The sequence below is a fragment of the Neofelis nebulosa genome, chromosome 16, assembly GCF_028018385.1.
Source record: "Neofelis nebulosa isolate mNeoNeb1 chromosome 16, mNeoNeb1.pri, whole genome shotgun sequence".
NCBI classification, from domain to species: domain Eukaryota; kingdom Metazoa; phylum Chordata; class Mammalia; order Carnivora; family Felidae; genus Neofelis; species Neofelis nebulosa.
The window spans coordinates 55520647-55546066 of record NC_080797.1 but is presented as its reverse complement, the minus strand read 5'-3'; the positions used below and the strand labels follow the sequence as shown (position 1 = coordinate 55546066).

At 44.9% G+C, this 25420-nt stretch overlaps 1 protein-coding gene across 7 annotated transcripts in view; it reads left to right on the top strand.

Moving 5' to 3' along the window:
• Window positions 1-3888, top strand: part of HNF1B (HNF1 homeobox B) — a 53979-nt gene extending 50091 nt beyond the window's left edge. For 6 of the 7 annotated variants that reach the window (XM_058703319.1, XM_058703318.1, XM_058703314.1 and 3 more), the window contains one exon: window positions 2947-3888. In XM_058703319.1, the coding sequence (XP_058559302.1) occupies window positions 2947-3059 (113 nt within the window). In that variant the 3' untranslated portion in view covers window positions 3060-3888. The remainder of the gene's footprint in view (window positions 1-2946) is intronic. The other variant, XR_009254814.1, reaches the window with a different exon arrangement.
• The last annotated feature ends 21532 nt before the right edge of the window (window positions 3889-25420 follow it).

The following is a 25420-nucleotide window of genomic DNA, read 5'->3' as shown; positions in this document are numbered from 1 at the left end:
CATCTGAGCACTTCTCACTCCCCACCAGTCCAGCCCCTGCTCTCACTGATGCCCTGCACTGGCCCCAGCTTCCCACTCCTACGTCCACTCCTGCCCCACGATGGTGGTTACTGTCTGTTCACTACGCAGCAGCCAGAATGATCTCTTGAGAGGGGAAACCAATCATGTCACCCCTACCCGCGTCAAAACTCTCCAATAGTGTTCCATTGCAACCAAGGTTAAATGGAGGCTTCCAAGGCCTCCTGCCATGTAATCAGCCCCCTGCCGGCCCTGCCCTTCTCACTTCCTTCCTCTCCTCCCTCTTTCACCCGGCTTCAGCTGAACCAGAATTGAAGTGATCTCGCTTCAGGACTTCTGCATTTGTGGTCTCTTCTGCCCCCCAAATTCCATAATGCACATCTTTTCATGCTTGCTCCCTCATTTCATTCAGCTCAAATGTCACCACCTCCAGGAGGCCCCTCCTGATTCCCCTCTATAATTTATTCCCTTTGCCTTCAAATCACCCTAACCTGTCATCATGCTTATATTTCTACAGAGCGTTCATCTCCATCTGAAATTGTATTTTGTGTACATATGTACAATATATGTACACATGTGTGTACACATACATATATATTCATTCACTTTATTGTTCAGATCTCTCTCTAGAATATAAACTCTGTGAGGGTATGGACAGGGTCTTATTTGTGGCTGCATCCCCTGTGCCTAAAAAAGTGCTAAGTATATAGACGGCCTTCAAAAATGTATTAAATGAATGAATATAATTACCTGCTTCAAAGGGTTGATGTGTGAATCCAATACAATGATGTGAGTAAAGTCCTTCCTTAGCACAGTGCCTGGTACACAGTGGGACCTCGATAAATGTTAGCTCTTACCATACGTAATCACCACAGCTACCACCCCCTTCAGAGGGAGGTTCCCTCAGATCCTCTGGGCAAGGCCCCCGAGGGGCTGTGTGTGCCAGGCCTTGGTTCTGAGGGACCACAGCGCACCACTTATCAGCTGTTTGTGTTTAGACTCTGAAGGGGACAAATAACTCTAGTTCCTTTGACAACATTTAGGGCTCTGCCACCATTTTATTATGTGAGCAAACATTTGATAGCTGGGAAGCCCATCCCTAATGACAGGTCATAGAATCTCGCTGGCGTCTCCTTATCTGCCCTTCTTGTTTGCTCTTCTATTGAAACCTGCAAGGTCACAAGCCATTTTCTCTCTCCTTCCCTGAAATCTGAAAATTGGAAAAGGGCTGATAGTGGGAAGCAAAGAGACTCAAAAGTGGGGGCGGGCGACGGGAGGAAGAGGAGGCAAAGGGTATCAGAGGACGCTGACAAGGGCCTCAAGAATTTAAAAGGGTCAGAACCGGTCCCTTCAAATGAATGCACAGTTCAGTCGCATTCTGAAGAGGGCTCGAGGGCAGCACGGACTAGGGCACCCTGTGTAGCCCAGTGTTAATTCTGAACACTTCCCATGCATCGGCTCACCCGATCCCTCTACAACTTCCATTTTACAGATGAAAAAACTGAGGCACAAAGAGAATACCTTGACCAAGAACACAAAGCCAGTAGAAGACTCTTAACCTCAGAGCATAATAGAAAGAACATGTGCCAGGAGGGTACCCAGAACCAGTTTGAATTTCTGTCTCTATGCTGTCCTAGTTCTAAAACCCTGGACAATTCATTTTGTTTGAACTCGTCTTCCTAATCTGTAAAATGGGCATAATGGCAACCTCATACAGGATTATGGCTGGGAGTACTGATTTATGAGATGATAATGGGATAATAGGCCTTTCGTAGTAACGGTAGGGGGGGCTGTGCGTGTGGGTGTGTGTGCGCACACACACTTATGTGTGCTCCTAAGTGTTTAGGGAAGAGTCTTTAGAGAAAGAGCCATTAACTCAAAAGGCAGAACTTTCCCCTTAGATGCCCAAACAAGTGAAAGGGAAAGAAGAGACAGAGGGAAGCAAAAATTTCCTGGAGGGAAAAGGACGGGAATGGTGTGCCATGACGGTTGAAATGAATGAGGCTGAGGGCTCTGGAAGGGGTAACTCCTCTCAGGGGGTTTCTCCATCTGTTCTGGGGTCTCCTGCCCTCGTCTGGGCATCAGAGGCCTTCAGCCCAGGTTTCTTGTCCTATTAGGAGCAAGCCTACAGAGAGCACTTTCCCATACTCCTTCCCTGATGGGTCGTTTGAGCAAGTGGCCATTTTCTCATGTGCTCAAGTAGATCGGCAACATTGGCACAATCTGGGAACTGATTAGAAATGCAGGTTCTTAGGTCCACCACAAGCCCACTCCATCAGAATACACATTTTCACGGGATGTCTGGTATTCTTAGGTCCATTGAAGTTTGGGGATCAATGGTCTAGGGGACCCCAGCCCTTAGAGGTCTTAGGAACAGGACCCTGACTTCCATGAGAGGCAAAAAGCTCCTGTCCAGATGCCATTGCACCCACACCGAGCACATCATAAAACCCACTCTCAGGGCACCTGGGTAGAAGCTTCCAACTTCGGCTCAGGTCATGATCTTGCGGTTTGTGACTTCGAGCCCCATGTCGGGCTTTGTACTGACAGCTCACAGCCTGGAGCCTGCTCAGATTCTGTGTCTCCCTCTCTCTCTGCCCCTCCCCCCTCTCAAAAATAAATAAACATTAAAATAAAAACCCACTCTCAAAGAAAGAGGAGCTTGACTCCAGAATAAAGGTCAGTGAGTTATGATTAATTCAAGGTCCCCAGCAATTCACTTCTCTCTTCTGGAGTGGCCAGAAGATCTGGCTCCCGAGTGTTCCTAAAGGGAGTGTGCTTCAGGACCAACACTGTGGCATCGAGCAGGCACTAGGTCCTTGGCCCTTTGCCAGCTGACTTGGGTCTCAGCTCCCTTGGAGAAGACAAACCAAGGGCCATTGTCCCCGCTAACTGCACACAGCTGAGCTCTCTCTGCTCTCTCTGCAGTGCCCTCTCCAAGCCTGGTGATGACCACACATCACTTGCTTTGTGCACAGCAACAAGGACCCTATTTTCCACACCATCACCCTCCGGGCAGCTGTCACAGAAAAGCCCAGTGACCTGACAAGCACCTTCGAGAGGTCTCTGCTTACCTGACATCTTGCTGACGCTTCAGACAGCCGCTCCCGAGGCGCAGTCCTTCCCTTCTATGCAGTATTGTCGCCATGCCTCTCCCAAGACGTCAAGTACTCCCATCCCGCCCACAGGCGGGAGACAAGAAACCGCAGAAGAGGAAGAGAGAACGCTGTCGTGCCTGCATTATGCTCCTTCATCGAACAAACTGATGTGAAAACTTGAATCTGTTACTGACAGGAGGAGGACACGTGCTGTTGAACTGAGCCAAACACACTGTAAATATCTGCAGACCCCCCTCCCCCACCCCCTCCCAGCTGATCTCGAGATTTCTTTTGAAGAAGCAAATTTGTCCAATGGGTGTAAACTATAACCTACTGTAATTAAGTGCAATTTCCCCTCCACTCCCTTTCGCCCCTACCCTGTATATAATACTAAAGTGTCTATTAGTTTTCTTTGTAAAGGTCAGAGTTGAATTTTCAAAGTGATTTGCCCCCTTTTTTCTCCCCCCACGGAGACATATCCTGAGTCGGAAGTGAAGCCTCTGCCCCTTTCCCTCAGGCCTGGACACACACAGGGACTGTACGTTTGGGACTGACTGCCAGCTGACTCCAATCTCCTGATGTTAAGACACACCTCTGGATCCTGGAGGGGCTGAACATAGTGTCAGACTAACATCCAGCTCCCGGTGGGGCTAGGGGTTCAGTCAGGACACCACCCAAGAAACCCCCAAGGCAAGGAAACTGGCTGCTTCATAGCACAAGAAAAAGTTACCCTTTCAGAAAGCCTCCCATTAAAACGATTTATTTTATCACCGCCCAGAGTCTCATATTTCTGTCTCTGACATTTCCCCTGCCCCGGTTCCACCAAGAGCCCCTGGTTCCTGTTCTCCTTGGAGTTTTCCACTTAGTCCATTGGATTCATGGCTACACGTCCTAGTGTCTTCACACCAGCTGTACTGCTAAGGTAAGAAGAGTTAATTCCCCTCGCCAGACTCCACAACCCCCCACCCCCACCACCAGGGGATCTGGCCACAGTGGGAGCCCACACCTTTGTCTTCCCTGCAACTCATAGGAACAAAGGAATAGAGCCAGCTCTTGGTGACTCTTGGTCATAGGGACAGATTAAAAGCAGAAAGAATGGAAACCCTGTGGGTAACTTTCTTGGCCTCGTTTCAAGCATTAATCCCAGTCTTCCTTCTATGGAGCTGTTAGTCACTAGGAGAATGGGAAACTCTTGTGGTTGCCGCCTCCTGTCCAGCTTTGCCCCTCTGGCCAGGATGCTGACGAATAAAAGCCAAAGGCCTGGACACTCCACCAGCAAGGACATTGCCACAAACAATCCAGTGCTGACTTCAGGAAAGAGGATGTACCTGTCTTCTTTGCCATCTCCTCTTGTACAGCAGAGACCTACCAGCATGTGGTTTCTTGCTTCAAGTCAGAGCATTTGCCAGGCGTGGTGTGAACGAGGGAATTGTGCTGAGCAGGTCGCAGGCAATAGGTGCAGTGGAAGACGCACTTCGCGGTGATCTGGGCAGATTTACTGAGTACGTATCCTACTATGTGCCCAGGACAGGGATGGGTAGATAAGGAAATGCTGACCTCCTTTGGTTCCCGGCTCCCCTGGACGATGTCACGTGAGCTGAAGTGCTCAAGAGAACATTCCTAGTTCGGTTGAGAGGAGCTGGGGCCACTGCCAAGCACCACGTGTCAAGAGAGGCCAAGATCCCCTGTCACTAGTTGAGATGTCCTATCGGGTAGCTCCTGTGAGTTCCAGGATGAGGAAGGGAATACAGGCCTCAAGCCCGAGCCTCAGTTGGAACCCCATATCTGGACTCACGTTGTTTCTGGAACAAGTATCTTAATTGGGTACATTTTAGATCTTGCATTATTGCAATAGCCCCGAGAATGCAGAAGGTCTTTTCATCCAAGCAGTCATGTGGGCAGAACTGGAGGCTGAGGGGAGTGAGGATAGGTAGGCTGGGGAAGGTTCTAGGGACTTTTCCTACCCAAACCCTATATAAACCAAGACATGTAGAAGACAACGCTGGCAAGGTTAGCACCTCCCTTCTGCATCAAGCAGGGACCTTCTATACTGGCTCTAAAAGGGACAAGGAGGCCACCATGTAGGGTTCAGGTGGAATTACCCCCTCTGAAGATTTACCTGTAACTAAAAACTCTCATTCTTCCCCCAGAACTATATGGACTGACATTTCCAGGGCCTCTCTTTACACCTGGAGCCCAGACTGACAGACAGATGGCTCTGTTTTCCCATGACCTACTGTCATTTTCTGGGAAAAGCTCTGGGGAAGCAGATTTCATTTTAACACTCATGGAAATGAAATCAGTAATGAAGACCTACCTTCAAATGCATTAACCTTTTCCATGCCAAACAGTGGACTCTTCCCCCAACTAAGGCAGAGATAACTGGGGGGTTAGCCGCTAGATTCAGGGGAATAAGAACACAATGTAGACACCCAGGGAATCTGAGCTCTTGGCCCACGGCTGGAGGCAGGTCTTTGGTATTCATTTGGGAGCCATAATGCCCTGATTAGAATCTCCAACTCCAGCACTTAACCCCATCCTCTGTGTCCTCCATTAAATTGAGTAATGATAATAGTACCTCCTGTATAAGCTTGTTTGAGGAGTGAATGAGTTGAGACACTTGGAAGTGTAGCTGGTATGTTGTGTTATCAGTACTCTCTCATCCCACAGTGACATCTTGCATGGTCTTCCAGGCTTTGTTGCTATTTCCAGATAACCTCACCACAAATCTGATGCTTGATAAAACAGCTGGTAAAGTGATTTTCTTCATTTCTATGGTGTATGGAAAATCCAGCCAGGGACCAAGGATGAGTCAGGGAGGGGGCATCTGAGGAAAGGAGAAAGGCCTGACCGAAGAGAGTCTTTGTCTCCTAAAGGGAAAGGAGGTGAAATGTGGTGACCATTGCAGGAAGTATGAGAGCCAGGAGGCTGAGACTACAGCTGGTAGTGGTCCTAAGGGTCGGTGGGGGGCATGCCAGAGGAGTGCCCAGAGCAAGCAATGGTGTGGGTCAGGAAGAAGCAGGAGCAAACTTCTTCCCAAGGAAAATCAGGGCTGATGTGTTCCCTTCGAATTAGGAATTAACTCAAACAAACACCGTCAAAATCTGCTCTGGAATGTGAGATTGCTGATAGGGGCCCATGCAGTGATATATGACATATCCATGTTATAATACTTCAAACATATCCTGATTGCATCCTATAGGCTGAATACTCATGAGAAGCTGCAGTCCACTAAACCAAATGGCTATAAAGCCTGCCCCTCCCTCCCTCTCCCCCTCTCCTCCTCCCCTCTCTCCCTCCCCACTCCCTCTCCCTCTCCTTCTCCTCCCTCTCTTCCTCCCTCTCTCTGCCCCCAGTTCTGGTGCAGAGGTCATTCTGGCTAGGCAAATACTAGATTGTCAGCCAAGATTTATAACATGCCTGTATTTTTTAAATGAATCTTTGGGGTGTGCAGGACTTGACACACGCCTGAATGACCATTTTTTCCTGGGTGTCTGTACGGAGATGTGTGCATGTATAGGGAGGAAATGTGTTCTAAGGGACAGCAGAGCAGAGCAAACAAAGTGAGGGGGGTGGGGGTAACATCAAAAGCGGGACTCATCAAAGCAATTTTCACACAGTCCGTGTATGTATGTTTACGCCAACAAATCGTACAACACAAACTACATATTTCTTTATAGTTTCCACATAATTAATTTTCTTACATACTGTCATATTCCCAAAAGGCAGGTTTCTTTTCTCTGCCCTATTGTCCAGAGAGCCTTACTAAGCCAATCACATCAAATTATTCTCAATTACGAAAGGGATAAAAAGAGAAAGCTAATTTTTTTAAAAAACAAAAACAAAAAAATCCCAGTATAAGGAAAGTGTGCCTGGTTTCCTGAGCTTTATAAGTCCTCCCATGTATCCTTTGCTTTTGGAAACATTACCTGGTCCAAAATTATGTTTCTCATTTATTTATTCAAGAAATATTTACTGACACCTATTATGTGCCAGGCACCATTGTTCTAGACACTGAGGATACATCAATGAACCAAATAAATAAAAATCCTTCCCCTCTTGGGGCATCTGGTTGGTTCAGTCAGTGCAGCACACGACTCTTGATCTCAAGGTCATGAGTTCGAGCCCCACCCACTTTGGCTGTAGAGATTACTTAAAATCAAAATCTTGAAATCCTTCCCCTCTTGAAGTTCATTCTAGTGGGGGAAACAAGCAGTAACTGAATGCGTGTGTGTGATGACAAAAACTTCTACGGAAGCAGGGAGGTTAGAGGAGCTTGAGCTGAGTGACAGAATGGTGTGTCAGGGATGTGGGATATGACAACAAATGACAGAGGGCAGTTGTCACTGCCATTTGTAGGCGCTGCTGTGAGGACTTGGCTTTTCCTCTGAGGGATCTAGGAGCCATCAGAGAGTCATGAACGAAGCAGAGACAAGATGTAACTATGTTTTCAGAGGATCCCTCTGGTTGCTGAGTTGTACGGAGGGGCCAAGAGTGACGGCAAAAAACCACCAGAAGCCATTGCTGTCATCGGCCTGAGACCAGGAGTGGCAGAGGGGCAATGGAAGTGAAGAGAGGCAGTGGGATTGTGGGTGTCCCCTTGAAGGAAGAGAATTTGAAGGCACCAAGATTTCCTGGTGGTTTGGACATAGAGTGTGGGAAGGAGAGACTCTGAAGGCCATTGCAAGGTTTGGGGCCTGAATGAAGTAGGAAACAGAAATTGATGCAGAAATGAAAAACAGGGTTGCCTGAGACTAGACTCTATCTCAGATTTTTTTTTTTTTTTTGAGAAAGAGAGAGTCAGGGAGGGGTGGGGGGGGGGAGAGAGAATGAATCTTAAGCAGGCTCCATGCTCAGTGCAGAGCCCAACACAGGGCTCGATCTCACAAACTGTGAGATCATGACTCTTGAGCTGAAATCAAGAGTAAGATGCTTAACTGACTGAGCCATGCAGGCGCCCCTCAGATATCTTTTAAAGTGGCACTTTAAAAGTGGTAGGTCATGCTGTGATGTCTGCTACTATATCCCTGATGTGATCTCCGAGCTCTACAGGTGGCAATAACATGACATTCAATCATGTATCCAACCAATATTTATTGAGTACTTACTATGTGCCTACTCTTCTAGGCATGGGGAGAAAAGCAGTTAAAAAAATGTCACTTTTCCCGTGGCGCTTATGTTCAAGTGGGAAGAGCCTACAATAATACACAAACATACATCATGCCAGGAATTGATAGGTACTAGAAAGAAACACAAATAGCCAAGAAAGGGGCTGGAGGCAGGGAAGGAGGTGAATTCATTTGTAGGGGAATCTCTGTGGGAGACTGTATTCATTTCCTGTGGCTGCTCTAACAAATTACCAGAAATATGTTCTCTCACAGTTCTAGAGGCCAGAAGTCCACAACCAGTACCATGGGGCCAAAACCAAGGTGACAGCAGGTCATACTCCCACTGGAGGCTGTAGAGGAGTCTCTCTTGCTTACTTCTTCCAACTTCTGGTGGCCCCATCACCAGTCCCCACCTCCATGGTCATTTTACCTTCTCTTCAGTGCCAGATCTCCCCCTTCACCTTCTCATGAGGATACATGTGTTTGCGTTGCATTTAGGGCCCACTGGATTATCTAAAGTATTCTTCTTTGGAGCACCTGGCTGTCTCATTTGGTAGAATGTGCGAATTTAGATCTTGGAGTTGTGAGTTCAAGCCCCATGTTGAGATTACTTAAAAATAAGATCTTAAACAAATAAAGTTTATTTATTTATTTTGAGAGAGAACAAGAGAGCACGCATGTGCATGCATGTGAGTAGGGGAGGGGCAGAGAGAGAGAGAGAGAGAGAGAGAGAGAATCCCAAGTAGGCTCCATACTGTCAGTGCAGAGCCGAGCAGGGGGCTCAAACTCACAAACCATGAGATCATGACCTGAGCTGAAATCAAGAGTTGGATGCTTAACTGACTGAGCCACCCAGGGCCTCCCCCAAAAGCAATAAAATAAAATAATCTTCTTTAATCATATCTGCCCAGACTTTTTCCTTTTAAGGTAACATTTACAGCTTCCAGGGATTAGGACCTAATATATTTGGGGGTCATTATATAGTCTAATACAGAGACTTTATGACAAACCCAGAATAGAACTTAGAGTGATAGTTTCTTTTGCACAATTTTTGAATTAAAATATGATTACTTCACAAGAGATATAAATCAAACTATCATGCTGCATGCCTTAAACGTATACAGTGATATATGTCAGTTATTTTTCAATAAAACTGGGGTGGGGGCAGGAGGGAAATCATCATTATATTTGTAAAACAGATTGCCTTGCCCATGAAACATGAATGACAATGAGGCTTCTTAATCTTTAGGAAATCTACTTTCAACAGAATCCATACTTTGGAGAAGCTTAAATTAATAAGTAAATGAAAAACCTAAACATGTTGCTCATGTTTGTATCATGGAAGCCAAACACCAAGCTACCACTATAGTTAGGGTTAACCATTCATCCACTTCTTTGTTCATCTAGTAAATATTTGCTGCTGCTGTAGAGAGTTGTGGTTAAGAGCTCAGGCTGGAGAGCAATAAAAAATCTGGATTCAAATCCTGGCTCTGCCACTCACTAGGTGTGTGATCTTGGGAAGTCTACTTGGTCTGTTTCCTTATCTGAAAATAAGGTTGGCATAGGATTAAATGAGAGACAAGGTGCATCAAGCCCTTTGCCTGGTACATAGAAAGTGTTCAGTAAGTGTTAATTATTGGCATCCAGTCCCTCCAGGATTACAACATGAGAAAACATGATGGGCCCCAACTTCACTGTCACTGAATGTTTTTCCCCAACTAGGATGTAAGTTCTATGAGAACAGGGGGTTGGTGTTTTGTTCACTGTTTTGGGCCCCATCTTTTGGTACCTGGAACATATTAGGTACTCAGTAAATACATTTTTTTAATGTTTATTTATTTGAGAGGGAGAAAGAGAAAGAGAGAGAGAGAGAGAGAGGGAGACACAGAATCTGAAGCAGGCTCCAGGCTCCAGGCTCCAAGCTGTCAGCGGGGAGCCTGATGCAGGGCTCGAACCCATGAACCGTGAGATCATGACCTGAGCTGAAGTCAGATGCGTAACCAACTGAGACACCCGGGCACCCCCTCATTAAATATTTTTTGAATGAATGAATGTGCATATGTATGTCATGGAGTTTACTAGTTAAATGTCTGGAAAATGACCCAATGTATACCTACCACCACCATGTCAAACTCGTCAAACTTCAAAGGAAGGAGCAAGTCATTATTATTGCTTTTATAAATGGAGATAAGAAGGAAGGAAATAGATAATAGATAAAAATGGAGCTCCTACATGCAGAAAAATGAACCTGGACCACTTTCTTACACCATATACAAAAGTAAACCCAAAATGGATGGAAGACCTAAACATAAGACAGCAAGCCATCAAAATTCTAAAGAAGAAAGGGAGTAAAAACCTCTTTGACCTTGGCTGCAGCAACTTCTTACTCAACAGGTCTCCAGAGGCAAGGGAAACAAAAGCAAAAATGAACTACTTGGGGGCACCTGGGTGGCTCAGTCGGTTGAGCGTCCAACTTCAGCTCAGGTCACAATCTCACGGTTCGTGAGTTCAAGCCCCGCGTCAGGCTCTGGGCTGATGGCTCAGAGCCTGGAGCCTGCTTCGGATTCTGTGTCTCCCTCTCTCTCTGCTCCTCCCCCATTCATGCTCTGTCTCTCTCTGTCTAAAAATAAACATTAAAAAAATATTTAAAAAAATTTAAAAAAATGAACTACTGGGACCTCATCAAAACAAAAAGCTTCTGCACAACAAAAGAAACAATCAGCAAAACTAAAAGGCAACCGATGGAATGGGAGAAGATATTTGCAAATGACATAACAGATAAAGGGTTAGTATCCAAAATCTATAGAGAACTTATCAAACTCAACACCCAAAAAACAAATAATCCAGTGAAGAAATGGGCAAAAGACATGAATAGACACTTCTCCAAAGAAGATATCCAGATGCCAGCCAACACATGAAAAAATGCTCAACGTCACTCATCATCAGGGAAATACAAATCAAAACCACAATGAGATACCACCTGACACCTGTCAGAATGGCTAACATTAACAACTCAGGCAACAACAGGTGTTGGTGAGGATGAGGAGAAAGAAGATCTCTTTTGCACTGCTGGTGGGAATACAAACTGGTGCAGCCACTCTGGAAAACAGTATGGAGGTTCCTCAAAAAATTAAAAATAGAACTACCCTATGACCCAGCAATTGCACTAGAAGGTATTTATCCAAGGGATACAGGTGTGCTGTTTCGAAGGGGCACATGCACCCCAATGTTTATAGCAGCACTGTCAACAATAGCCAAAGTATGGAAAGAGCCCAAATGTCCATGGAGTATTACTTGGCAATCAAAAGAATGAAATCTTGCCATTTGCAATAACGTGGATAGAACTAGAGGGTATTATGCTAAATGAAATTAGTCAGAGAAAGACAAATATCATATGACTTCACTCATATGAGGAATTTAAGATGCAATACAGGTGAACATAAGGGAAGGGAAACAAAAATAATATAAAAAGAGGGAGGAGGACAAAACATAAGAGACTCTTAAATATAGAGAACAGAGGGTTGCTGGGAGGGTTGTGGGAGGGGGGATGGGCTAAATGGGTAAGGGGTATTAAGGAATCTACTCCTGAAATCATTGTTGCACCACATGCTAAGTTAGGTGTAAATTAAAAGAGAAATTATTTTTAAAAATGGAGGTCCTAGGTAATGCCTTATGGCTAGTGTAATACTAAGGTTAGTTAGATTGGCTTGGAACCCGTTCTGGCTCCTGAGCTCGCACTCAAAAAGGAAAACCAACAACAAACCACTTCTATCTATCTACCCATGGGCCCAACCTCTATACCTCATCTGCAAATATTCCTATAATCTGCAGGAATATGCCAGATTGCACCCTTCTCAAGTACAGAACCCCTTGACTATGCCTTCTTTACTAGCCTAACCCAGGTCTTCATTCCTTTAACCATGTCCTTTGTATATTTTCATTACACAGAACATCTAAGTATGGTGGAGAGGCATGTTAACAGGTTCCCATTCACTCATTCCTTCAACAAACCTCTTTTGCACACTGACTTTGAGCTGGTGTAGTGTGGTGGGTACTGAGGGCTCCAAGATGCCCTGAGGGAGTTCCCAACCTGGCTGGGGAGACAGACAAATTAACAAGTGATTGTAATGCAGTATGTAGGTGTCAGAAGGTAGAGTGGTAGGACAGTGGAAGCAATTCTGTTTAGATAGAAATCAGAGAAGGTCCTTTGAAAGACACTTGACATCATAAAGAATGAGTGAGAGTTCACCAGGCAGATGGGGGGTGGGAAAGACATTTCACGTTGAGGGACCACAACATGCAAAATGAATGTCCAAATCAATGAGTTCCCAGTGTTGTTTCAGCCCAAACCTTCTGTCTTCTTCATGCCTGGGACCCCTGCCTGAACTTCTCTTGCCCTGGTTCTGTAAATCATGATCTGACAGGCTGCAGGGTCCTCAGGTCAAGGTAATGGGTCACTAGCCAGCTGGTGCCTCTGAGGAGTGGACCAGAGTCTGAGAATCAAATATGTGGGCCCCACATCTCAGATGAGCAGAGGTAAGGCGTGGGGTAAGGCATGTGATGTTTACGTTCAGAAACTGCAAAGCCACTAGCCTTGCAAAGTGTCATTATGTCCGCAGGTGGAGGGTAATTTTCTTGTTACTCAAGGACTCTTGATCGGGTGCAAATTGGTGTCTGGGGAATTGCTTTATGACCCAGAGCCAGGCAGCGATAGATAGGAGATGTGGTTTGCTGGGCAGAAGTTTACAAGGCAGGAAATTGCTTCACTGGGTACAACCATTCATAAGAAACACCTCTGGGAAAAGGGAGACTGGGCTCCTGGCAGGTCTGCCCCTGGCCATTTGTTTACATCAGCAACAACCCATGTTCCTGGTTACACAATGTGGCAGCGTCACGTTGAGTGGGGGATCTTTGCCCCATGGAAGAATAAACACATTCCTTACTCGCAATGGAATTAGCAGACCTCACAGGCTTTTCAGTGACTCTCCTGGAGGCCTTAATGTCACAGGAAGGTGACTCTAAACATGATTAGCTATACAACCAAACTTAGTCCAAATTTGGTTGAATTCCACTTTAAATGGCAGTGCATGTTTAGTGAAGATGCCCCAAAGGTGAAGGGTGGAAAAGTGTGACAATCTTTTGTCAGTCAGTAGCCAAAGCCACACAAGGTTTCTTAGAAACAATTCAGTCACTGGTGTAGGGGTCACTGGTCAATCTTTGGGGAGGAGAGGACAGGGCTGTGGGTTGTTTGGGTATATTTCAAAGCCCATGTTTTCATTGTCCCACCAACTCTTAGCTGAGTTCTAGAGTCCAGAGTTTTTCTGCATTAGAGCCATCAGATCTGCACATGTCATGGGGAGGAAAGATAAGGGGCAGTGGCTAGTGTCTCCAGAACCATGGGGTGGGGGGGTCTGTCTGGCAAGTTACTGGAGGCCTCCAACCCAGCACTGGTCATTAGAGGCAAGAATCATGGGGCACCTGGGTGGCTCAGTCAGTTGAGTGTCTGACTCTTGATTTCAGCTCAGGTCATGATCTTGTGAGTCATGAGTTCAAGCCTCGCACTAGGCTCTGTGCTGATAGCATGGAGCCTGCCTGGGATTGTCTGTCTCCTCTCTCTCTCACTCTCAAAATACATAAACTTTAAGAAAGTGAAGCAAGAGTCACGCCCTGGGCCCTACTCTTCCCCACCGCCTTAGTCACCCCATCTTGGTCCCATCCTGGCCAGGTGAGTTTCAACGGGCTGCTTCGCTTCTCTGAGGCCTCGGGTTCTGTATCTGTGAAATGAGGGACTTAATGTCAATGTGCCACTTAGGGTCACAGCTCTGAAGTGAGAATCCGGTGAGACTCTGAATGTCGTCCTCTCAAGTGTGTTCACACACCATGGTTTGGTGCATTGTCCTAGGGCACTTGGGCATGTGAGGGGACGTGGATGGAGATTTTGTTTTTTGTTTCTTACCTTTCTAAGAGGAGCTTCAGATGGTAAACCCGCCATTACCTCTGACTTAGTCCAGAACCTGTTATTTGTGTACCTATGCTTTTGGACAGAACATTCCAGAGCAGGAGCAGTCAAAGGCAGAAGGACCTGGGCCTGCCCCATCTGTGTTTCTTTCAATCACTTCCTTGGAGATTATTCATGTAAATCTGTTTCCCATTTGCAAGTTCTTTTTTTTTTTTTTGGTAGTTTTATGGTTTTATTAACACAAATATTACATGCACATAAGCTGTCTCTTCAATTTCTTTGCTGCGCAGGCTGGCATTGGGATTGGTGGCTCTGATGGCCAGCTAGGCTGCTCTTTCTACAGTAGCTTTGTGGTTCTTGGAGGAGATACTGTGAGCAATCTCTGTACAGTAAGATTTGCTACGCATCAGCAGCACTTCAACCTCCTTGACATTGTGAACTAGGAACTTCTGGAAGCCACTGGACAGCCTGTGCTTTGTTTTCTTATTGGTCCTGTAACCAGTGTTGGGCATTAAGATCTGACCCTTGAATCTTCTGCATACCATGTTGTCAAGGCCTCTGGGTTTCCACCGGTTGCACTGAATTTTGACATATCAGTCTGAAAGGCACCAGATGAACTTCTTGCACAATCTTGGACTTCACCAGAGGTCCAAGAGTGGCCATGATGCCAAGTAGGAGCTGGCTGCCCACCTCCGCAGGTAGCCGAGGAAGAGAGGAGAAAGTGGCATGTGGGGGCTTCGCATTTGCAAGTTCTACAGGGGCCAGACCATGTCCTTCTTGGTCACCATTATACCTCCAGTACCTCATAGGGTGCCTGGTGCATAGTAGGTTCTCTATAAAGACATGTTGAGTGGATAAAAGTTCATCAATGCATGGATGAATAGATAAACGGGTTGCATTTTTTTTTTTTAATTTAAAAACCATTGGTATACTGAATCCACAACAAACCTACGATGGACTTCGGATCGCCCAGTTTCTACCTCATCAGATAAGCAGTCTGGATTCCTAGTTTCCTTGTATAGATGGAGCAGCTGTGTCAGGGAAAGCAAGGTGGGGCATAGTGCTAAAGCCCACCAAGGGAGTCGCAAGGATAGTCATTAGCCCTTTGGGTAATTAGTTCCTTAAGTATCCATGTTACTAGTTGTTTTCCAGCCACCTCAGGATCTCATGCTTCTGTTGCCCGGCCCTGCCCATTCCCTGTGAAGGAGACTGCAAAAAGGTTTAGAGCCACTGTCCCTAGACATTTGGGGAATAGCGTTACAGGCACTCTATCTCCAAATCCTGCTAGAGGAACCAGGACGAACCCAGAGGAGAAAGGATGATCCTATGGGTCAGTCTGGAGGAGTGTGTGGCCAGCACAGCATAGGACAAACCCAGAGGAGTGTTTTGGTATCAAGGGTGTGGCAATGCAAGCATGTTAGAGACTCGCTTCAGGATGGCACCCCTGAATGTGGTGCCTGTGTATGGGTCTGATGTCCTAAAAAGCATGCTTCTCACCCCCAGGGTACAGGGCAGTGGGTCAGGGAGTACAAGAAGCTGCAGTAAAAATAGTTCATTTTCCCAGAGCATTGATTTTATTCAGAGATAAGTAAATTGTTTGAGTTTATTTGTTTAAATTCAAGTTAGTTAACATACAGTGTAGTGTTGGTTTCAGGAGTAGAACTCAGTGATTCATCACTTACATACAATACCCAGCGTTCCTCCCAACAGGTGTCCCCCTTAGTGCTCATCACCCATTTAGCCCATCCCCCCCCACCTCCCCTCCAGCAACCCTCAGAACCCTTTGTTCTCTGTATTTAAGAGTCTCTTATGGTTGTCTGCCTCTCTATTTTTATCTTATTTTTCCTTTCCTTCCCCTATGTTCATCTGCTTTGTTTCTTAAATTCCATGGATGAGTGAATTCATATGATAGTTGTCTTTCTCTGACTTATTTCCTTTAGCATAATACACTCTAGTTCCAACCACATTGTTGAAAATGGCAAGATTTCATTCTTTTTGATGGCTGAGTGAATATTCCATTGTGTGTGTCTGTGTATGTGTGTGTGTGTGTGTGTTTGTGTGTGTATCACATCTTCTTTGTCCATTCATCAGTTGATGAACATTTGGGCTGTTTCCATACTATGGCTATCATTGATAATACTGCTTATAAACATTGGGGTGCCTGGGCCCATTCAAATCAGTATTTTCATATCCTTCAAGTAAATACTTAGTAGTGCAATTGCTGGGCCATAGGGTAGTTCTATTTTTAATTTTTTGAGGAACCTCCACACTGTTTTCCAGAGCGGCTGCACCAGTTTGCATTCACACCAATAATGCAAAAGTGTTCCCTTTTCTCTGCATCTTTGCCAACACTTGTTGTTTCCTGAGTTGTTCATTTTAGCCATTCTGACAGGTGTGAGGTGGTACAGAGATAAGTAATTTTAACTGCATTTTTATATAAAAGCAAATGCATGAACATGATAGAAAATACAAAATTTACACACATTTTTAAAATAAAATACAGGGCTTCAGAGAAATCTCCCATTTGCAGTGATCTAAAACCACAGGCCCCTTGAGAAACACAAATTCAATCTTCTCTGGCATTAATGGTACTTCAGTAGAAAAGTTTCAGAACCACTGGCCTGAAAGAGCCATGCAGAAAATACCACCCATTGACAGTGTCCCCACCTTTCATGCATGATGCTAGACCCTTACCCCATGCAGGGAAGGTCCCCTTGATGAGACAAAGGCATCAGTACAGCAACAGCTTCTCACTTCATCTGGGCTGACCCTTGGATCCCAAGAGATCAATTTGCTGTCCTTCTTCTCCCAGGTTGTCTGAGACATAAGTTTGAGAGGAGAGGAGTTACATTCCTTTTGTCATTTGCTGTATTTCCCGTGGCTAGTACAGCGCTCAGCACAGACGAAGCACTCAGTTAAGGTGGGTTAGGATGAACTCAACTCCAGACACCTGCACCTCCTCCTTCCTTCCTCCTGAGGGCAGTGGCAGCTCTGGTCTCGGATCCCTAGGGAGCCCAAAGCAAACAGCACGGGCCCATCTAACAGCAAGTGCAGCTCTAGCTGGGACGTGGTGAGGAGGGTTGGGGGGGGGGGGGGCAACTTACACTTCCTTTGTTCCCAGGCTAATAGCTTAAGAAATTCTTTCCAGAGACACTAGTTTTTTACTTTTATTCACATTTTTGAGCCCAGGACGCTGAGATGACAAAGGAAAAAGGCTAGACCGGCAGATAGTGAGTTAGCAGCTCTGCTCTGAGTATGCAGAGATCCATAGTGAATGGGATCTGAGTCTGGGGTTACCTGCAGTAAGTTTACTCTTTGGCAAACTATGGTTGCCCAAGCAGATTCCCTGGGGGCCCCCAGCTCTAGCTCCTTCCTGAGACCTCCTGCCTAGTGAAGCTCCTCTGGGTCTCCCTGGCATAAGTCCCCCCTGAAAGCGGGAATGGTGTCTAAACAATCTTTGTGCCCCCTACTGCTTAGTGGAGGCTCTGCACATAAGACACCCCAATAAATATTTACTGGTGATGAGAATGATGGCAACTTACCAAATAGTTATGAGTCATTTAGCGAAGTTGTATTCTGTGCAGTCTGCTGGGCCTAGAGTTTCAATGACAAATAAGAAACAATCTCTTCCCTCAGGGGGCTCTTGGCTCAGCAGGGAAAGCTGCCTTCTCAGACAGTATGAGTGCTGCCTGCTCTCTAGCCAGTGGACCCAGTAGCTAACGTGAAAACTTCTAAAGCCTCTGAGGTGGGCTTGGCCTCCCACAGCCGAAATCATGGGGGGCCAAAGGGAGGATGGCGTTAAAGGGGACTTTTCACAATCACAGGAATGCCCAGAGTGGGTGGGCTGGAGGGTGACCTTCCCATCACCCCGTAGGAAAGTGAGGCCAGGCTAACACCTGTTGAGACAGGTAACTCCCATTTGCCCATTGTCCTGTGTTTGCAGAGGAGAAGCAGAGAACTCTGGGGAGGAAGGGGATGGGTCACAAGCAGGTGAGCCTGCTTTGGCTGGCACCAAGGCATCAGCACTGAGGTAGGGGGGCCATCCCAGGAGGATGTATAACTCCAGCTTTCAGGTCTTACCGCAAACAAGCTGTTTCTCAAGCACAACATTGGGGGGAGGGGGAGGGGAGCAGGTAGGTGGGGACAGACTGGAGAGGGGCACTGGGGGGAGGTAGGAATCTAGCACAAGTGTGCACATTAGGTTGTAGAGATATAAGAGTTCAGGAGGGAGGGAGAATGGGAGGAGGGGAGAAAGAGGGAGAGGGAAGCTAATATTGTATGGGATATTGAGTTGATTAATAATAATGCTTGATCTCTTGTATCATTCTCTGTGGCCCAGGGCCTGAAAGGTCTTAGCTGTGCTTTGGAATGCAGTGAAATCCTGAGGCAAGCTCAGAGAGCCAGCCCAGTGGAAACATTGTCTTACCCAGGTGTCTACTCTCTAGAAGTTTCTCCCCCATCCCCAGAGTTCCTCACCCAGTGCATTTCATTGCTTGGGGGAAGGGGCCGGTGGGCAGTGTGTCTGGTCACAGCTATAGCTTCTGAGTCAGGAGCACAGCAGAGGAAGAGCAAACTATCCACTGGCGCTGCTTTGGTGGTGGAGGGGAGATGAGGAAGAGGAGACTCTAAGCGGGAGGGGCAGGCCCATGGCCATGAAGCATCAGTGCTGCCTTTAGATGCCTCTTTCTCCCTTCAGGTCTTTCCCTGCCATTCATTCTTACCTGATCCCACTTGAATAAAAACCTCGCCCAGGGGAAGCAGCACACTGCAATTCGCCCTGGACCACACCCCAGTAGACCACCTGGAGGAGAGGAGACTAAGTATTTCCTTCTAGGTGGGAGGCCTCCTCTGGACTCTGGCCCCAGTCTGCATTCTGCTCCTGGGTGAGACTGCAGGCTCAGCAGGACTTGAAAATATCCCCCCCTGAGGACCCCTGGAGAATGCCTCCTTCCTCCCGCTTCCCCCAACACATCAAATACAGCAGACCTGGGTGGGAGGGTGGAGTTAACAAACACAGCCAGGCTTGGGGGAGGCTTGCAAGCCTCTCCTTCACACTCCCAACTCCAGCCGGAGGAAATCCTGCCCCCTGCCCCTCCCGGGACTTCAAAGCCAGCTGTTTGTTTGCCTGGCTACAGAGCAGAAACAATGCTTTCCCTTTTGACCTAAGAAAGCATCCCTCCATGTTGCAAGAAGACTACTGGCCCGGGGGGGGGGGGGGGGGGGGGGGGGGCACCTAGAGCACAGGACCCTGCTAACAGGGCTGTGAGGTGGGCATTCCTGTCAGCCTGCCCTGCCAGTATAAGACCAGAGAATGTGTTGAGAAGGCCTGATAGGAACTGTGTCCCCAGTCCCCTGGATACACCTCTGGAAAGACTGCCCCAGCCAGGACTCAGTTCAGAGAGGGCAGGTTCCAACCCATCACAGGATGGTGTAACTGGCCACAAGAATGTACCGGGGAATGGAGACCACAACCCCATGTACTACCTGCTCCCTTGAAGGCTACCCTTGGTTCCAGGAACTGCTCACCACAAAAATGGTTGTATGGTATGTGTGCTTGTCCATGTCAGGTGTATGTGTGTCCATGGGCATATGTGTGTACAGGAATGTGCATATCCCAGTGATCCCAGACACCAGCATACAGTTCTCGAGGAACCATGCCCTTGACTTACATTCTGAAAACAAACTTTCATGCTTGATCTGAATGCAAGAGCAGAGAATGGTATATGAGAAGCAGTACATTAATCCAGCCAATCAGCTCAAGAAATGGAGAAACCAATCTTAGGACTTACTTAGGCCTTATTTAGCCTTCAACTTACTTCTGCCAGGTCAATGATACACTCATATTTTCAGGGATCCTCAAAGAGGCATGAAAAGTCATCCCAGGTTGTAGCATCCAGCATGCAGTTAGACCTTTAACAAGATTTTCTGGTAATGATGATGATGATTTTTCCCTGAAGAATGCCCCCCCCCCGCCACATTCTCTATCCCACGCAGAAGAGGATACTGAGAGCATCTAGGCTCTTTCTGAAGAGATGGCCCCACAAGAGACACACTGTAGTGTAGGGGAAGGTGTGTGGACACTAAAGTCACCAACCACTGGGTTCACATCCTAATTGTGTCACTTATTCCCTGCATGACCCTGAGAATACAATTTAACACTCTGATCTTACATTTCTTCATCTATAAAGAGACTGAAGCCTATCAGAAGACTCTACCTTCAAAAAGGAATATTGCTGGTGATTATCATAAGAGGAGATTATTTGGCGAAGGACAGCCTTGGGGCAGGAACCCAGGTCTGGGCTGCAGGTCCCACACATGTGATGTCCTTGGTAGCTCCCTTCACAGTGTAGAGACACAGGACCCATGGTAGTTTAGAGCGCAGACATCACTGCTGGACTGCTGGAGTCCAACCCCACCTACCACTTTCAGCTGCTTGACCTTGCACAAGCACTTAATTTCTGTGCCTCAGTTGCCTCATCTGTAAAACAATGCTAATAACAGTCTCTACCACAAAGGACTGTTGCCAAGACAAAATGAGTTAATGCATATGAAGTACTTAGAAAATGGATGGCACATCGTAAGTGCCATGTAATGTTTGCAATTTTTATTATTGGAATGCCAATACTGGATTCACATAACACTGTCCTTGTAAATACTGTTCAGGAGAAATTACAAATATTTGGTGAAGATGAGAAGCATGTGTCAGAGTAGGAGAAGGCGAATTGATTTACAAGTATGGATTGTGAGCAAGACAGGGGCAAGGCAGATTTGGGCAGCTAGGATTTCAGTCTCAAAAGCAAACCCTGAATTCATTTGTGTTAGTCAGATAGAAGGATGGATGGTAACCCCACTAAGCCAGGTAGTATAAAGCTGAGCAGAGAACTCTGTCTCCTGCTGTCCCCTCCCTTCCTGAGGTTCTTCTATCATCTCTTAAGAATGGTTTAAAAACCATGAGCTTCCTGGTTTCACATAAGAAATTTAAGTTTAACTCTATGGCAAAAATCTCAAAGTACCAATGTTCTGAAATTTGAGTTTTATCCTGTCCCAGAACAGCAGCCCCAAATGACTTCACCTACCCCTGACTGATCAGGTGTTTGCCGGTAACCTGTCGGCAGCCTCCAAGCTGCACATATTTCCCCTTTTGTCTCTGTAACAGAATAGATTTCTGTCCTAGTTTCTCCCTACAAACCTTGCCCTGACCTAGAGAGCTCCGAAGTGCTTCAGGAAAGGATATGGGGGATGGAATGGGGAAAAAGCCAAATAAGCCACCATGGCTCCTAGCCTGAATTAGTAGGCAATGCAGGACAACCTCTTTGCATTCCCCAAGTCCAGATCTCACTCTACACAAGGCATGCTTTATCACATTTATAGATGGCTGGTTATGAAGTAGGAACACAAATGACTAAATTTAATGAGAATATGCATATATATATATATATATATATATATCTTCTTTGGGGGCTTTTTTCTTCTCTTTTTAACAAATAACAGATTTCCAGAAATGTAATTCAAATGAAAAACATATGGGTTTAGTTAACCCTAAACTTAAGTCAACAATGTGCCATAGTTGTTGAGAAGACAAAAATCTAGAGTGCATCAATAGAAGCAACTGTGTCCAGATCATGTGACATAAGAGCCCAGCCATGTTTGCAATCAGACCCCACCTTAAAATCTGGCCATCACTTTTCTTTTTTCTTTCCTTTTCTTTTCTTTTCTTTTCTTTTCCTTTTTTAAGTTTATTTACTTTGAGAGAGAGAAAGATAGCAAGCTGGGGAGGGTCAGAGAGGGAGAGAGAGAGAATCCCAAGGAGACTCCACTGCCAGCACAGAGCCCGATGTGGGGCTCGAACTCATGAACTATGAGATCATGTCCCAAGCCGAAATCTAGAGTTGTTCACTTAACTGACTGAGCCACCCAAGAGCCCCACTGGCCATCACTTTTCAAGAGAGATATTGACCAACTGAAAAGCATTGAGAAGAGAATAATCAGAATAGTGAAAGGTCTGGAAACTCTCATTCAGAAAACAGCAAACATCCTAGAGATGAATAGTCTCACAGGGAAGATCTGATGAGAACATATACTTGAAGAGGTGTTATGTAGAGGAGAAAACACATTGCTCTCTGGACCAGTGGACAGATTGTGGATCCACATGAGAATTATTTAACTGTTTGTCAATGAGGAAACCCTCCCCTAGCAGTTGGTGAAGGCTGGAGGATGATCTTGCTGGGATGTGGTATAGAGATAACTACATTCAATAGGAGGTTGGATAAGATAAGCCATTCAACTGTAAGAGTCTGTGAGTTTATATTTTTAAAAAAGTTATAAGTAGGCCAAGTCTTCTGTTTAGGCAAAACAGAATATCTGCCTAACACTCCCACTATTAGAGTCATTTAACTGGGTAAAGCCATTGTTTGTTCTGAAATATCTCTTTTTTCTTTTCTTTCCTTTTCTTTTCCTTTCTTGTTATTTTGAGAGAGATAGAGAGCAATTGAGGGAGGGGAAGAGAGAGAGGGAGACAGAATTCCAAGCAGGCTCTGAGCTGTCAGCACAGAGTCCAATGTGGGGACTCAAACTCATGAACTGTGAGATCATGACCTGAGCTGAAATCAAGAGTTGGCACTTAACTGACTGAGGCACCAGGCATCCCTGAAATATCTCTCTTAAAGTGAAATATGTTATCTAAGAAGCATGACACATTAGCACAGATAGCTAGTTAGAGGGAAGTTTGGAATCATGGAAATAGCATTCAACTATGAATGATATTGAATAGCATTCAACTATGAATCAGATGATTGTGGTTTGAACCTTCCACTTATTATCTATGTGGTCTTAAGCAAGTTATTTACCTCTTTGAGTCTCTGTTTCTTCATCTATTAAATGATAATAAAAATGCATATTATCAAGTACCAAAGGAATATACATTTTGCTGGTACAGATCTAGCAGGCACAGCATAGCTCCAGAGCCAATAATTCTGGTGACATATCATAATTAAGATAACATGTTCCTTTAATAACAGCTATCAACTTTCACCACTTTCATTCATATTTTAGCGGCTATCCCAGGCAATGCAATAAGGCAAGAAAAGAAAAAAGGGGGGGGCGCCTGGGTGGCTCAGTCGGTTAGGCAGCCGACTTCGGCTCAGGTCATGATCTCACGGTCCGTGAGTTCGAGCCCCGCGTCGGGCTCTGTGCTGACAGCTCAGAGCCTGGAGCCTGTTTCGGATTCTGTGTCTCCCTCTCTCTGACCCTCCCCCGTTCATGCTCTGTCTCTCTCTGTCTCAAAAATAAATAAAGGTTAAAAAAAAAATTTTTTTAAAGAAAAGAAATAAAGGGTATAATGATTGGAAAGTAAAAAATAAAATTACTGCTATTTGTTGACAATGTGATTGTCTTCATAGAAAATCCAAGAGAATTTATACACAAATTATTGTAACTATTACAAGAATTGTGCAAGGTTGCTGAATTCACACTCATCATTTCAAAAAAAATCAAAAGCATTCTTATACACCTGCAAAAACTAATTAGGAATTGTAATCTTTAAGAGTTCCTGTCACTATATGCACAAAAACTAAAAAGTATATTGTTATTAGCAATGGATCTAATAAGATTATGTTGACCCAAATGGAGAAATTATAAAACTTTGACAGTCAGAAGGCCTCAAAACAAATAGAGCAGTATACCATGTTCATCGATGGAATACACAATATTATTTTTTAAATCCCAAATTACTGTAGAAATTCAACATAGTTCCAATAACAATCCCAATTTGGCCATATCTGTGCATAGAGAACTTTCAAGCTAATCTGAAAATATGATAGAAAAGAGCCAAGAATAGTAAAGACAATTTTGAAGAAGGAGGCATTTTGCTTTACCACAAGTGAAAATTTTTAATAAGGCCATAGTAATTAAAATGATGTGATTCTGACACAGAGAGAGATAAGTAACTCCAATGGAATGGAATAGAAAGCTCAGAAATAGACCCACACATTTAAGAATTTGGCATTTACAGCAATGGTATCACAAATCACTGAGAAAATGATGGACAATTCAACAAATGGTGCCAAAATAATTGATTATCAATATGGAAAATTAAAATAACATTATCTTCTTACCTTACACTGTATATAAAGCACAGCTGAAAGTTTTGATGTGAAAAAAAGCAAAATTTTAAAGCTCTTAGAAGAAAATATTGGAGAATAGTTTTGTGCCCTTGGAGTAGGGCAAGATTTCTTAGGTAAGATCCTAAAAACACAATAGTATAAAGAATAAATTTGAGTATGTTAAAATATAAATGTAATATATTAACTGTGTTTAATATATTAATTATATTGAACTGGGAAAAAAATCCACAACAAAGTTAAAAGTCAAGCCTAGGGTGGGAGAACATCTTTACAATGAATATTACTAACAAAGGGTAAGTTCCAGATTATTTAAGAAATTCTAACAAATCCACTTTTTAAAAAAGGATCAACAACCTAAGAGAAAAATATGCAAAACATATGAACAAGAAAGTCACAGGAAAGGAAACGCAATGGGCAAAAAACATATGTAAAGGTACTTGACCTCACTGGTATTTTGAGAAATGCAACTTAAAATCATAATAAGAGTGACTTCCAGGTAAAGATACCAGGTTGATATTCGTGAAGAATATCATGATTAGATGGAAATCTTTAAAAAGCCAGTAGGTTCCCAGATGTCCTTCCTTGCTTCATGCAGCCAGAACTTTGAAGAAAATAAAAGAATCCTTGGAAAACAAAACAGCAGACAAACGTGAGGGACGGTAATTATACAGAGAACAAGCAGATTAAGTGAATGTTCATATACCAAATGCTGATGAAGTGAAGGGACCCTATACCCTCCAGGAAAAGATTGGGAAATGCTTCTCTAAGGATTCTGACTGGTCCAAGTGGAAAAGCTTAACACTTCTGACATCAGGGGCTCCCCCAAGGACATGACCCAGCCACATAACCCTACAGTGAGCCCCATAATCTCAAACTCAGAGCTCTCAGTTTTTTAGTGCCCCATGTTTATATATTAGTGAGCATCTGGGGATCACCAGACTACTAAGGAAGACCTCTACCATAAAGAATAGAGATGAAAACAAACACAGAAAAAAGCAACCTGGAGAAAACAGGTTCTAAGTAGGAAAAGGAAACTAAAGACAAATAAACAAAATCTGAACAAATAAAAAAAGATTATTATTCTTAGGTAAGAGTAGATATTACTACATCCATAAA